The sequence below is a fragment of the Pleurodeles waltl genome, chromosome 1_2 (genome assembly GCF_031143425.1).
Source record: "Pleurodeles waltl isolate 20211129_DDA chromosome 1_2, aPleWal1.hap1.20221129, whole genome shotgun sequence".
Lineage (NCBI taxonomy): Eukaryota > Metazoa > Chordata > Amphibia > Caudata > Salamandridae > Pleurodeles > Pleurodeles waltl.
In genome coordinates this window covers 1348428379-1348443048 of record NC_090437.1, presented here as the reverse complement: position 1 = coordinate 1348443048, position 14670 = coordinate 1348428379, and the positions used below count along the sequence as shown (strand labels likewise).

The window sequence follows — 14670 nt, the reverse complement described above, 5'->3', positions numbered from 1 at the left end:
GCACAAGGCTTGCAATGGACGAGGGGCCAGTAGAGACCTGGTTTAACAAAGCATCGTCCTCTGATAGATGCTGTCTGCACAAGGCTTGCAATGGACGAGGGGCCAGTAGAGACCTGGTTTAACAAAGCATCGTCCTCTGATAGATGCTGTCTGCACAAGGCTTGCAATGGACGAGGGGCCAGTAGAGACCTGGTTTAACAAAGCATCGTCCTCTGGGAGATGCTGTCTGCACAAGGCTTACAATGGACGAGGGGCCAGTAGAGACCTGGTTTAACAAAGCATCGTCCTCTGGGAGATGCTGTCTGCACAAGGCTTACAATGGACGAGGGGCCAGTAGAGACCTGGTTTAACAAAGCATCGTCCTCTGGGAGATGCTGTCTGCACAAGGCTTACAATGGACGAGGGGCCAGTAGAGACCTGGTTTAACAAAGCATCGTCCTCTGGGAGATGCTGTCTGCACAAGGCTTACAATGGACGAGGGGCCAGTAGAGACCTGGTTTAACAAAGCATCGTCCTCTGGGAGATGCTGTCTGCACAAGGCTTGCAATGGACGAGGGGCCAGTAGAGACCTGGTTTAACAAAGCATCGTCCTCTGATAGATGCTGTCTGCACAAGGCTTACAATGGACGAGGGGCCAGTAGAGACCTGGTTTAACAAAGCATCGTCCTCTGGGAGATGCTGTCTGCACAAGGCTTACAATGGACGAGGGGCCAGTAGAGACCTGGTTTAACAAAGCATCGTCCTCTGGGAGATGCTGTCTGCACAAGGCTTACAATGGACGAGGGGCCAGTAGAGACCTGGTTTAACAAAGCATCGTCCTCTGGGAGATGCTGTCTGCACAAGGCTTACAATGGACGAGGGGCCAGTAGAGACCTGGTTTAACAAAGCATCGTCCTCTGGGAGATGCTGTCTGCACAAGGCTTACAATGGACGAGGGGCCAGTAGAGACCTGGTTTAACAAAGCATCGTCCTCTGGGAGATGCTGTCTGCACAAGGCTTACAATGGACGAGGGGCCAGTAGAGACCTGGTTTAACAAAGCATCGTCCTCTGGGAGATGCTGTCTGCACAAGGCTTACAATGGACGAGGGGCCAGTAGAGACCTGGTTTAACAAAGCATCGTCCTCTGGGAGATGCTGTCTGCACAAGGCTTACAATGGACGAGGGGCCAGTAGAGACCTGGTTTAACAAAGCATCGTCCTCTGGGAGATGCTGTCTGCACAAGGCTTACAATGGACGAGGGGCCAGTAGAGACCTGGTTTAACAAAGCATCGTCCTCTGATAGATGCTGTCTGCACAAGGCTTACAATGGACGAGGGGCCAGTAGAGACCTGGTTTAACAAAGCATCGTCCTCTGGGAGATGCTGTCTGCACAAGGCTTGCAATGGACGAGGGGCCAGTAGAGACCTGGTTTAACAAAGCATCGTCCTCTGGGAGATGCTGTCTGCACAAAGCTTACAATGGACGAGGGGCCAGTAGAGACCTGGTTTAACAAAGCATCGTCCTCTGGGAGATGCTGTCTGCGCTAAGGCTTGCAATGGACGAGGGGCCAGTAGAGACCTGGTTTAACAAAGCATCGTCCTCTGGGAGATGCTGTCTGCACTAAGGCTTGCAATGGACGAGGGTCCAGAAAGAGGATTAAGGAATCGCAGTGAGAGCACAGTTCTAATGCATAGAGACACTGACCGCACACCAGGCCTGGCCCATCGAGGGAGATGTCAAGACTCCAGGCACTGGGACTTTCACAAGGTCTCCTGCAAAGAACCTTACCCTTCTTTTCCACGTGTCCTCCACTGTAGTGCAAACAAGAAAATAACTGCAGCAATGACAAAAACAGCTAATATCCATGTATACACCGAAGTACCCATATATTGAAAATGTCACTTACCCAGTGTACATTTGTTCGTGGCATTAGTCGCTGCAGATTCACATGCTGTGCATAGTCCGCCGTCTGGTGTTGGGTCGGAGTGTTACAAGTTGTTTTTCTTCGAAGAAGTCTTTTCGAGTCACGAGACCGAGGGACTCCTCCTCCTTTGTTTCCATTGCGCATGGGCGTCGACTCCATCTTAGATCGTTTTCCCCGCAGAGGGTGAGGTAGGAGTTGTGTATGTTAGTAATAGTGCCCATGCAATGGAATGAATAAGTATGTACAAAATAAAGTTTAAGTAATATATTTACAAATGTACAAATGTTGAAGATTACTTCCAAACGGCTACAGGCTCCCGGGGAGGCGGGTGGGCGCATGTGAATCTGCAGCGACTAATGCCACGAACAGATATACACTGGGTAAGTGACATTTTCCGTTCGATGGCATGTGTAGCTGCAGATACACATGCTGTGCATAGACTAGTAAGCAGTTATCTCCCCAAAAGCGGTGGTTCAGCCTGTAGGAGTGGAAGTAGTTTGAAATAAAGTTCTTAGTACGGCTTGACCTACTGTGGCTTGTTGTGCAGATAACACGTCTACACAGTAGTGCTTAGTAAATGTGTGAGGCGTAGACCATGTGGCTGCCTTACATATTTCGTTCATTGGAATATTTCCTAGGAAGGCCATGGTAGCACCTTTCTTTCTGGTTGAGTGTGCACTTGGTGTAATGGGCAGCTCTCTTTTTGCTTTAAGGTAGCAGGTTTGGATACACTTAACTATCCATCTGGCTATACCCTGTTTTGATATTAGGTTTCCTGTATGAGGTTTTTGAAATGCAATAAACAGTTGTTTTGTTTTCCTAATTAGTTTTGTTCTGTCAATGTAGTACATTAGTGCTCTTCTGATGTCTAATGTATGTAGTGCCCTTTCAGCTACTGAGTCTGGCTGTGGAAAGAACACTGGTAGTTCTACTGTTTGATTTAAGTGGAACGGTGAAAAAACTTTTGGTAAAAATTTAGGATTGGTTCTTAGAACTACCTTATTTTTGTGTATTTGAATAAAAGGTTCCTGTATAGTAAACGCTTGAATATCACTTACTCTTCTTAGAGATGTAATGGCAACGAGAAATGCAACCTTCCACGTTAGATATTGCATTTCGCAAGAGTGCATGGGTTCGAAAGGTGGACCCATGAGTCTTGTTAAGACGATGTTGAGGTTCCATGAAGGAACAGGTGGTGTTCTTGGTGGTATAATTCTTTTTAGGCCTTCCATAAACGCTTTAATGACAGGTATCCTAAATAGTGAAGTTGAATGGGTAATCTGCAGGTAAGCAGATATTGCTGCGAGGTGTATCTTTATGGAAGAGAAGGCCAGATTTGATTTCTGCAAATGTAGTAAGTATCCTACTACATCCTTTGGAGATGCATGTAATGGTTGAACTTGATTACTATGGCAGTAGCAAACAAACCTTTTCCATTTACTTGCATAGCAGTGTCTAGTGGATGGCCTTCTAGCCTGTTTTATGACCTCCATACATTCTTGGGTGAGGTTTAAATGTCCGAATTCTAGGATTTCAGGAGCCAGATTGCTAGATTCAGCGATGCTGGGTTTGGATGCCTGATCTGTTCTTTGTGTTGTGTTAGCAGATCTGGCCTGTTGGGTAGCTTGACATGGGGTACTACTGACAGGTCTAGTAGTGTTGTGTACCAGGGTTGTCTTGCCCATGTTGGTGCTATTAGTATGAGTTTGAGTTTGTTTTGACTCAATTTGTTTACTAGATATGGAAGGAGAGGGAGAGGGGGAAAAGCGTATGCAAATTTCCCTGACCAATTCATCCATAGAGCATTGCCTTGAGACTGCCTGTGTGGGTACCTGGATGCGAAGTTTTGGCATTTTGCGTTCTCCTTTGTTGCAAATAGGTCTATTTGAGGTGTTCCCCAAATGTGGAAGTAAGTGTTTAGAATTTGGGGGTGAATCTCCCATTCGTGGACTTGTTGGTGATCTCGAGAGAGGTTGTCTGCTAGTTGATTCTGGATCCCTGGAATAAACTGTGCTATTAGGCGAATGTGGTTGTGAATTGCCCATTGCCATATCTTTTGTGCCAGGAGGCACAGCTGTGTCGAGTGTGTTCCCCCCTGTTTGTTTAGATAATACATTGTTGTCATGTTGTCTGTTTTGACAAGAATGTATTTGTGGGTTATGATGGGTTGAAATGCTTTCAACGCTAGGAATACTGCTAACAATTCGAGGTGATTTATATGCAGCTTCGTTTGATGTACGTCCCATTGTCCTTGGATGCTGTGTTGATTGAGGTGTGCTCCCCACCCTGTCATGGAAGCATCTGTTATCACGTATTGTGGCACTGGGTCTTGGAAAGGCCGCCCTTTGTTTAAATTTATACTGTTCCACCATAGAAGCGAGATGTATGTTTGGCGGTTTATCAACACCAGATCTAGAAGGTGACCCTGTGGCTGTGACCATTGCGATGCTAGGCACTGTTGTAAGGACCTCATGTGCAGTCTTGCGATTGGGACAATGGCTATGCATGAAGACATCATGCCTAGGAGTTTTAATACCATCTTTGCATGTATTTTTTGTGTCGGATACATGGCTTGTATAACCTTGTAAAAATGTTGAACCCTTTGTGGACTTGGAGTGGCTATCCCCTTTGTTGTGTTGATTGTCGCTCCTAAGTATTGCTGTGTTTTGCACGGCAGAATGTGTGATTTTGCATAGTTGATGGAGAAACCGAGTTTGAAGAGGGTTTGTATGACATACTCTGTGTGGTGTGAACACTTTGTTAGGGAGTTGGTCTTGATTAGCCAATCATCTAGGTAGGGGAACACGTGTATTTGCTGCCTTCTGATATGTGCAGCTACTACTGCTAGGCATTTTGTAAATACTCTTGGTGCGGTCGTTATACCGAACGGCAACACTTTGAATTGGTAATGTATTCCCTTGAATACGAACCTTAGGTATTTCCTGTGCGAGGGATGTATCGGTATGTGGAAATACGCGTCCTTTAGATCTAAGGTTGTCATATAGTCTTGTTGTTTTAGCAGTGGTAATACGTCATGTGAAAGTGTTCCGATTTGATGTAGATGTTTAGTGTTCTGAGATCTAAGATTGGTCTCAGTGTTTTGTCTTTTTTTGGTATTAGAAAGTACAGTGAGTAAACTCCTGTGTTCCTTTGTGTACGTGGTACAAGTTCTATTGCGTCCTTTTGCAGTAATGCCTGAACTTCTAATTCGAGAAGGTCTAAATGCTGTTTTGACATGTTTTGTGTTTTTGGTGGGACATTTGGAGGGATTTGGAGAAATTCTATGCAATAACCATGTTGGATAATTGCTAAGACCCAAGTGCCTGTTGTTATCTCCTCCCAAGCTTTGTAAAATTGGCTTAGTCTTCCCCCCACTGGTGTTGTGTGAAGGGGTTGAGTGACATGTGAGTCACTGTTTGGTTGTAGGGGTTTTGGGACCTTGAAATTTTCCCCAGTTTCTAGGGAATTATCCCCCTCTGTACTGGCCCCAAAAGCCTCCCCTTTGGTACTGTCCCTGGTAGGTAGACGGTGTTGATTGTGAGGTGCTGGCTTGTGTGGCTTGACCCCGAAACCCCCCTCTGAAGGGTGCTCTGCGAAATGTGCCAAAAGTGCCTCTGCCCTGCGGGGAATAGAGTGCGCCCATGGCCTTGGCCGTGTCAGTGTCCTTTTTCAATTTCTCAATTGCCGTGTCCACATCGGGTCCAAACAATTGTTGTTCGTTGAACGGCATATTGAGCACTGCCTGTTGTATCTCGGGTTTAAACCCGGATGTGCGCAACCATGCGTGCCTTCTTATGGTTACTGCGGTATTTATTGTTCTTGCAGCTGTATCCGCTGCATCCATAGAGGAGCGTATTTGGTTATTAGAGATATTTTGTCCCTCCTCAACTACTTGTTTTGCCCGTTTCTGTAATTCTTTGGGTAGATGCTCAATGAGATGCTGCATCTCATCCCAATGGGCTCTGTCATATCGCGCTAGGAGCGCCTGAGAGTTCGCGATGCGCCACTGGTTTGCAGCTTGTACAGCAACCCTTTTTCCAGCTGCGTCGAACTTGCGGCTCTCTTTGTCCGGAGGTGGGGCGTCGCCTGATGTGTGCAAGTTGGCTCTCTTGCGAGCTGCCCCTACTACAACTGAATCTGGTGGCAGTTGTGACGTGATAAAAGCAGGGTCTGTGGGCGGTGCTTTATATTTTTTCTCCACCCGTGGAGTTATCGCTCTGCTTTTGACAGGATCTTTAAAGATCTGTTTTGCGTGCCTTAGCATTCCCGGGAGCATAGGCAGGCTTTGATAGGTGCTATGGGTGGAGGAGAGGGTGTTGAAAAGGAAGTCATCCTCGACAGGTTCTGAGTGTAACGACACGTTATGGAACTCTGCTGCCCTAGCTACCACCTGTGCATACGCTGTGCTGTCCTCAGGTGGTGAGGGCTTGGTAGGGTACGACTCAGGACTATTGTCTGATACTGGGGCGTCGTATAGGTCCCAAGCGTCCTGGTCATCTTGGCTCATGGTGGTATGAGCTGGTGAATGTGACGGAGTTTGTGCCGGTGATGTATGAGTTACAGGTGGAGGAGAGGGTGGTGGAGTTACTTTCTTCACCACTTTTGCTTGTGGTGTTTGTTCTTGTGTTTGGAACTCGAGTCTCCTTTTCCTCTTGATTGGGGGAAGAGTGCTGATCTTCCCTGTCCCACTCTGTATGAAGATCCGCTTCTGTGTGTGGTCTACGTCAGTGGTTTGTAACTCTTCTTCAAATCTGTGTTTGCGCATTTGAGAGGACAGTGATTGTTCCTCTGAATACGAGCTGGCAGTCGGTTCGGTTGCTGGGCGTTTTGGCACCGAAACTGTGTCTTTGCTTGTTTTCGGCTCCGAGGAGAATTTTCTCTTTTTTGTAGTCGAGCCTTCTCGGCGTCGATCATCCTCGGTGCCGCTGTCTCTGCGTCGAGCAGCTTCGGTTCCACTGTCTCGGCGTCAACCCTTTTCGGCAGCACTTTCTCAGTCCCGAGATTGCTGCGTGCCTGTGTCTCGACCAGAGTCGGACGATCTCGGCACCGGTTCGCCCTTTTTCGGTGCCGATGGACGGTCACCTATTTTATGGGTTGAGCCATGGCCTGTTGGCAGTGGCGTCCCCTGGGCCTTGTCTGTTTTCCCGTGTGGTGCTTGTTTCGACGTCTTACTCACGGTTTCTTCGACGTCGAACTCCTCCGAGTCCGATTCATGGATGGAGAAGGCTTCCTCTTCTTCTCCTTGTTCCTCGAACCCTCGTTGTCCTGTCGGCGTGGACGCCATTTGCAACCTTCTGGCTCTTCGGTCACGGAGGGTCTTCCGGGACCGAAACGCACGACAGGCCTCACACGTTTCTTCCTTGTGCTCGGGCGACAGGCACAAGTTACAGACCAAATGTTGGTCTGTATATGGATATTTACTATGGCATTTAGGACAGAATCGGAACGGGGTCCGTTCCATCGGTGTCGATGTTACACGCGGTCGGGCCGACCAGGCCCCGACGGGCTACCGGAGCTCTTCACGATTCGGTGTCGATTCTATCTAACCCGATACCGAACGAAACAATACCGACGTAGTTTTCCGAAGTTCTGACTATCTTTCCGTCCCGAAACCCGGAGCGAAAAGGAACACATCCGAACCCGATGGCGGAAAAAAAACAATCTAAGATGGAGTCGACGCCCATGCGCAATGGAAACAAAGGAGGAGGAGTCCCTCGGTATCGTGACTCGAAAAGGCTTCTTCGAAGAAAAACAACTTGTAACACTCCGACCCAACACCAGACGGCGGACTATGCACAGCATGTGTATCTGCAGCTACACATGCCACCGAACATAGAGTTATCAGACATTGGAGAATTACATCTTCTCAAAATACATCATTTTCTCCGACCCGCTCCTCTGCGCACAGATACAAAGGATACTTGTCACATAGTTGAAGAAGTTTTCATATTGGAAATTTCCTTGGCGGCATATTTTGCTGATGGCTTTCAGGAAGAGAGTCTCCCCTCTGGGCCACTCGTGCTGCAGCAACACGACCACGTGCCCCAGCGCCAGGTCATCCCTGCTGTCCATGAAGGCTCGGAGCTGGGGGTGAAGAGCAGATTATTTTATTTTTTTGATACTTTTTATTGACAAGCTCAAACAATTGTTACTTATTTTTGACAATTTACTGCAATTAACATAACAATTCCCAGTTTTCATAGAAAGATGAACCTCTTTGGTAGTCACAACACACATTCTGAGCTAAACCAATAGGGCAACAAAGGGCTGCGGGTTCAACTCAGTCGCGAGCAAACCACTGTCTCCTCAACCATTCTCTGACTCTTCCTCTCTAAACACACTCCAGTTGCCCCATATATTATCCCATTTTTTAGGGTACCCCCTGCTCAGCTAGACCACCCTCTCTGTTCCCCTGCACTGGGTCATAACTCCTTCCACTTCTTCCCACTAGTGCTGGCATTCCGGGCATGACCAAAGGATGTGGTAAAAGGTGCCCTCTGATCCACATTGTCTCAAACATAGCGAGGCCCTGTGAAGAATTCTCGGGTGTATCAGTCTCAACCGGTCACACATGGCCACTACCCAGTCATCGTCCTCCAGCCCTCTCACATCCCCTTCCCAAGCCTCTCAAAAGGAGACCAGCGGGTCCAAGGAATTATTCATCAATTTTTTTATAGATTAATGAGATTGCTTTAAATACCAATGATCCTGTGAGGAGGCGATCCTCTAAAAGGGTTGCATCGGGCAGCTGTTCGCCCTCCTGTATGTGACAGCGTAGGGCATGCCACAACTGGAGATGTCAGTACCACTCCAATTCGGCCATACTGTATTCAGACCTAAGCTCCTCAAATGAAATATATGCCCATTCCTTCCAGACATCGGCCAGACGCTTGATACCTAGTAGGACCCACTTTTTGAAGCCCTTCAGTCCTCCCACCTCCCTCAATGAGTCGCTATGCCACAGGGGTGTCATGGCAGAGAGGGCGTGTTTCTGTCCCACATACTGGGATGCCTCTCTCCAGATCTGTCGAACAGTCTCATTTTGCAGAGGCCACTCACGCTCTCCTGAACGCTGATAGAGTGCCCACTCATATGCCACGCACCTATAAGCATCCTTATCCGCTCGGAAAGCCGGGTCCTGCTGGTATGCAAACACCCACTCATTGACCGCTACCAACTGTGTTGCCCACAAATATCCGGGACAGCCAGTCCCCCTTCAAATATTCTGCACCACAGTTAGCTCAATGCTATGCGCAAGCCGCCCCAACTCCACAGCAGCAGTCTGACCTCCCGCTCTGTCTTACAGAATACTTCCTGTGGGACCTTGTGCGGGGTGTTCTGCAAAACATATGAGTCACATGAGTGACAGTGGCAGGGCACACCAGAGGCCCACATCTCTGTGCACCCATGTGGGTGGAGAGACATTTACAGCAACACTCAGTGTCAGAGATGCCTTGCCCACTTTGGAGCCACAAGAATGAGCGCCTTGGATATTTGTCTCAATTTCCTCACTACATACAGAATCTGAGGTAGTGGAGGAAAAACATCCCTGGCCAATTCATCCAAAGTGCTTTGCCCCTGGGCAGTGGGCACGGGTACCTAGAGGCCAAGCTTGATCATTTGGCATTTTCTGCAATGGCAAACAGATCAACGCTGCGAGTTCCCCACTTTTTGAAGTTATTCTGGAGTACTTGGGGATTACTATACCAATTGTGTACTTGTTGGTGTGTCCTGCTTGAAAGATCCACAAATTCAGTGGCCCCTCTCCCTACGCTTCGGTAGCTGCTTCACTGGGAGAAGGATTTGATGCTAATCGGCCCAGTGCCATTTCAATTGGACCAGCATCGACAGCTGAGGTAACTGCCCACTCGCTTTCGTTGGAGTACATCGCAGTCATGTTGTCAGCTCTTACTAGAACTGTGCTGTTGCAAATCATCATAAAAAAATCTCTGTGGGCGACTGCAGTAAACACATGCATAGGCGACTAAGCAGATTTACTGCGAAGTCCTAGGCCATCATCTGAAGACAACTTTACAATACTTCTTCCTGTCTAGGGACATGACGTCTGACAAAGAGGGAGCAGCCTGTGAAATGCAGTAGCTCTCTTTTGGGGTAAACCTCATCAGTAACTGAATTTAGTTCTGCCCTAAAAAAGGGTTGGATCTGCTGTGGTTATTTGTCACTGGATGTGAACACTAACTTGTGTAAGCTGTTTTGACTGTGTGATGGTGCTCTTCATCAGCCAAATGTCCAAATAAGGAAAGTCTTGAATGGTGTTGTGTATCAAATGTGGTGCGCCCACTGTTTGCCACTTTGCTAAGATGCTTGGAGCTGCTGTGAACTTTAAACTGGTTATATTGTACAGTAACCACTAATGTGGGGAAGCAATGATGGGCCAGAAGGATGGTGATGTGAAAGTAGACATCCTAGAGATCAAGAGTCGCCATGTGATCTTCTGTGCAGAGCAGTGGAAGGACGTCCTCCGATGCGGTAATTTTGAAAGGCTCTGTCAGTATGCAAGGTTCATTGGCTTGAGTCAAGGTGGCCTAGCCTAGCAGGGTGTTGTCCTTCTATTTGAGAAAGCGCAAGAAATGATACAAGTCTACTTTCTCTGATAGGAGACTAAGATGTTCCTTAACTGCTACTAAGGTGTTAGTGCTTAACCATTGTTGACACAGTTCTCCCACAGTGTATGTAATAACTATATCAGAGTGTTGGCACGAGACATAGCGAGGGTCTGGCCAGCTAATCTTGATACCCCCTGAGAAATAGCAAAACGTGCCCGACACCCATTTGTGTCCAAAGGCCACGATATCCACCAACCGGGACTAGAAAGCATGGAATTACAGGTACCTTTCTGAACCCACGCATTCAGTTCTTCTCAGTGAAATTTAAGTATGATGCCAATTGGTAAATTTTGTTGGTGTGGGGGATACTGGGCACGTTCATTTCTTTTATTTTTGCTAAACCTAAGCAGGATGTTTGCTGAACTGTGTAATTTAAAAATATAATTTGAACAGGAATAAGGCATGCTCTAAACAAAGCTTCTCTTCCCTGAATTTGCCAATCTTGTGTTCCCCATCACTTTTCACATCAATAGCGTTCTTCCAGTATTCATAACCTTTAACAGCAAGCCGGGAAACAAAGGAATCTGAATAGACTAATCTGGTGCTGGTTAGCATCATTTCCAGCAGTTTAGAAGGTGGCAATTTAAAATAATATGACTGCATTTGTAGTGTCACACCCAGAGAAATATGCACATTTATCTACATGTATTGTGGGGCTCCCCACAGGTGGAGTTGAACAATGTTCCCATTGTGTGTAATTAAATACTGCTCTAGGTCTGTTAGCTCGGTGCAGAAAGTAATATCCCCAATGATAACAGAACATTTCCCCAAAATTCGCTGTGTTTATATACACATCTTCACTTTGAACTGCAGGAAAATACTGAATTTCAGACAGCATGGAATCAGCTGTTTTAACATCCCAGTCATCAGAAACACCAGGTGTAATTACATCAGTCATGTAAATCTTAAATATATAAATAATTTGGATAACCTCAGTAAGGCTTGGCAGGTAGTGCTGCAGATTCACATGCTGTCCATATCTCGCCATCTAGTATTGGGTTTGGAGTGTTACAAGTTGTTTTTATTCGAACAAGTCTTTTTTCGAGTCACGGGATCGAGTGACTCTTCCTCTCGGTGATAGTGCGCATGGGCATCGAGTCCTTTGTTAGATTTTTTTCCCACAGGAGGGTGAAGTAAGGAGTGATGAATTGTGTATGTAGAACTATAGAATTTTAGAAAGTAAATAAGATGTCCATGCAAATGTATACAAATATGTGCAAATAAGTACTACAACGACTACAGGCTCTCGGGGATGACGGAGGGCGCATGTGAATCTGCAGCACTACATGCCATGAACAGATGTACACTGGGGTAAGTGACATTTCCCGTTTGATGGCATGTGCAGCTGCAGATATACATGCTGTGCATAGACTGAAAAGCAGTCCCTCTCCCAAGTAAGGAGTGGTTATCCCGTAGGAGTTGAAGTAGTTTAAAATAGTGTTTTTAGCACCGCTTGTCCAACATTGGCTTGTTGTCTAGATAACAGCCACACAGTAATGCTTGGTGAATGTATGCCCTGTTGACCATGTGGCTGCTTTGCATATATCTGCTGTTGGTATATTTCCTAAAGAATGTCATAGAGACACTTTTTTCCTAGTGGAATGTGCTTTTGGAGTTAATAGCTGCCCTTTTGCTTTTAGGTAGCATGTTTGAATACATGTTGCGATCCATCCAGCTAATCCTTGTTTTGAAATGGGATCACCTTTATGAGAATGTTGGAAAGCAACAAAAAGTTGTTTAGTTTTCCTAAAGTCCTTTGTTCCGTCTAAATAATAAATTATAGATCTTTTGAGATCAAGAGTGTGGAGAACTCTTTAAGCAGTAGAGTCTGGCTGTGGAAAGAAGACTGGCAATTCCACTGACTGATTAATGTGAAAAGGTATAACCACTTTAGGAAACTTTATTGGATTTGTCCTAAGTACTACTTTGTGTTTGTGTACTTGGAAGAAAAGTTCTTTTAGAGTAAATGCCTAAATTACACTTACTCTTCTCAAGGAAGTAATTGTTACCTAGAAAGCAACCTTCCATGTTAGAAACTGAATAGCGCAAGAGTGCGTGGGTTCGAATGGTGGACCCATAAGTCTTGTGAGTACAATATTAAGATTCCATGCAGGAGCTGGCGGTACTCTAGGTGGAATAATTTGTTTAAGCCCTTCCATAAATGCTTTTATGACAGGAACTCTAAACAGAGAGGTATGTTGTTTGTTTTGTAGGTTGGCTGATATTGCTGTTAGATGAATTTTAATAGAGGAATAGGCAAGATTTGCTTTCTGTAAATAAAGCAAATAACACACAATATCCAGTACTGATGCTTTAAGTGGATCTTTATTTTTAGGTTGACAATAGTACACAAACCGTTTCCATTTATTTGCATAGCACTGTCTGTTTGTTGGTTTATGTGCTTGTTTTAGAACATCCATGGAACATTCCATTGTAATGGAAGCTATAGGTATCCAAATTCTATGACCACAAGAGCCAAATTGCCAAGTTGAGTACACCTGGGATTGGGATGCCCGATTTGAGCGCTGTTAACAGGTCTGGTCTGTTTGGAAGCTTGTGATGTGGTACTACTGACAGATCAGGCAGTGTCGTGTACCAGTGTTGGCGTGCCCATGTGGGAGCTATGAGTATCGTGGTGAGGGAAGTGTGTCACATTTTGTTGACCAGAAATGGAATTAACAGGAGAGGAGGAAAAGTGTAAGCAAATATTCCTGACCAGTTGATCTATAGAGCATTGTGCTTGGACTGAGGGTGTGGGTATCTGGATGCGAAGTTTTGGCATTTTGCGTTTTCGCTTGTTGCAAAAAGGTCTGTTTGGTGTTCCCCAAATTTGAAAATAATATTGAATTACTTGTGGGTGAATCTCCCATTTGTCTATTTGTTGCTGCATCCTGCTTAGAAAGTCCGCTAGCTGGTTGTGTATCCCTGGGATGTATTCCGCTAGCAGGTGAATGTGATTGTGAATTGCCCATTTTCATATTGTTTGAGCTAGAAGGGACAATTGGGATCAGTGTGTCCCCCCCTGTTTTTTAAGATAATACATTGTTGGCATGGTGTCTGTCCTTATTAAGACTGTTTTGTGTATGATCTGTGGTTGAAATGCCTTGGTGGCTAAGAACACGGCTAATAATTCCAAGTGGTTTATGTGATAAGTTTTTTGTATTGAGTCCCAATCCCCTTGTATTGTTAGATTGTTGAGATGGGCCCCCAACCTGTCATTGACGCATCTGTTGTGATTATGGTCTGTGGCACAGGGTCTTGAAATGGCCGCCCCTTTGTTAAGTTGTGATTCCACCATTGCAGGGATTTGTAAGTTTGGCGGTCCGACAACACTAGAAAGTACCATCTTGCCTGGCATGTTACCCCCATTTTTCACTGTATATATGTTGTTTTAGTTGTATGTGTCACTGGGACCCTGGTAACCCAGGGCCCCAGTGCTCATAAGTGTGCCTGTATGTGTTACCTGTGTAGTGACTAACTGTCTCACTGAGGCTCTGCTAATCAGAACCTCAGTGGTTATGCTCTCTCATTTCTTTCCAAATTGTCACTGACAGGCTAGTGACCATTTTTTCCAATTTACATTGGCTTACTGGAACACCCTTATAATCCCCTAGTATATGGTACTGAGGTACCCAGGGTATTGGGGTTCCAGGAGATCCCTATGGGCTGCAGCATTTCTTTTGCCACCCATAGGGAGCTCTGACAATTCTTACACAGGCCTGCCACTGCAGCCTGAGTGAAATAACGTCCACGTTATTTCACAGCCATTTTACACTGCACTTAAGTAACTTATAAGTCACCTATATGTCTAACCTTTACCTGGTAAAGGTTAGGTGCAAAGTTACTTAGTGTGAGGGCACCCTGGCACTAGCCAAGGTGCCCCCACATTGTTCAGAGCCAATTCACTGAACTTTGTGAGTGCGGGGACACCATTACACGCGTGCACTACATATAGGTCACTACCTATATGTAGCTTCACCATGGTAACTCCGAATATGGCCATGTAACATGTCTATGATCATGGAATTGCCCCCTCTATGCCATCCTGGCATTGTTGGTACAATTCCATGATCCCAGTGGTCTGTAGCACAGACCCTGGTACTGCCAGACTGCCCTTCCTGGGGTTTCTCTGCAGCTGC

At 46.0% G+C, this 14670-nt stretch overlaps 1 protein-coding gene across 2 annotated transcripts in view; it reads right to left on the bottom strand.

The window, feature by feature from the left end:
* The window catches only part of INTS10 (integrator complex subunit 10), a 309261-nt gene that overhangs the window by 41711 nt on the left and 252880 nt on the right, over window positions 1–14670 (bottom strand). For both annotated transcript variants that reach the window (XM_069205745.1, XM_069205746.1), the window contains exon 15: window positions 7826–7988. In XM_069205745.1, coding sequence (XP_069061846.1) covers window positions 7826–7988 — 163 coding nt within the window. The remainder of the gene's footprint in view (window positions 1–7825; window positions 7989–14670) is intronic.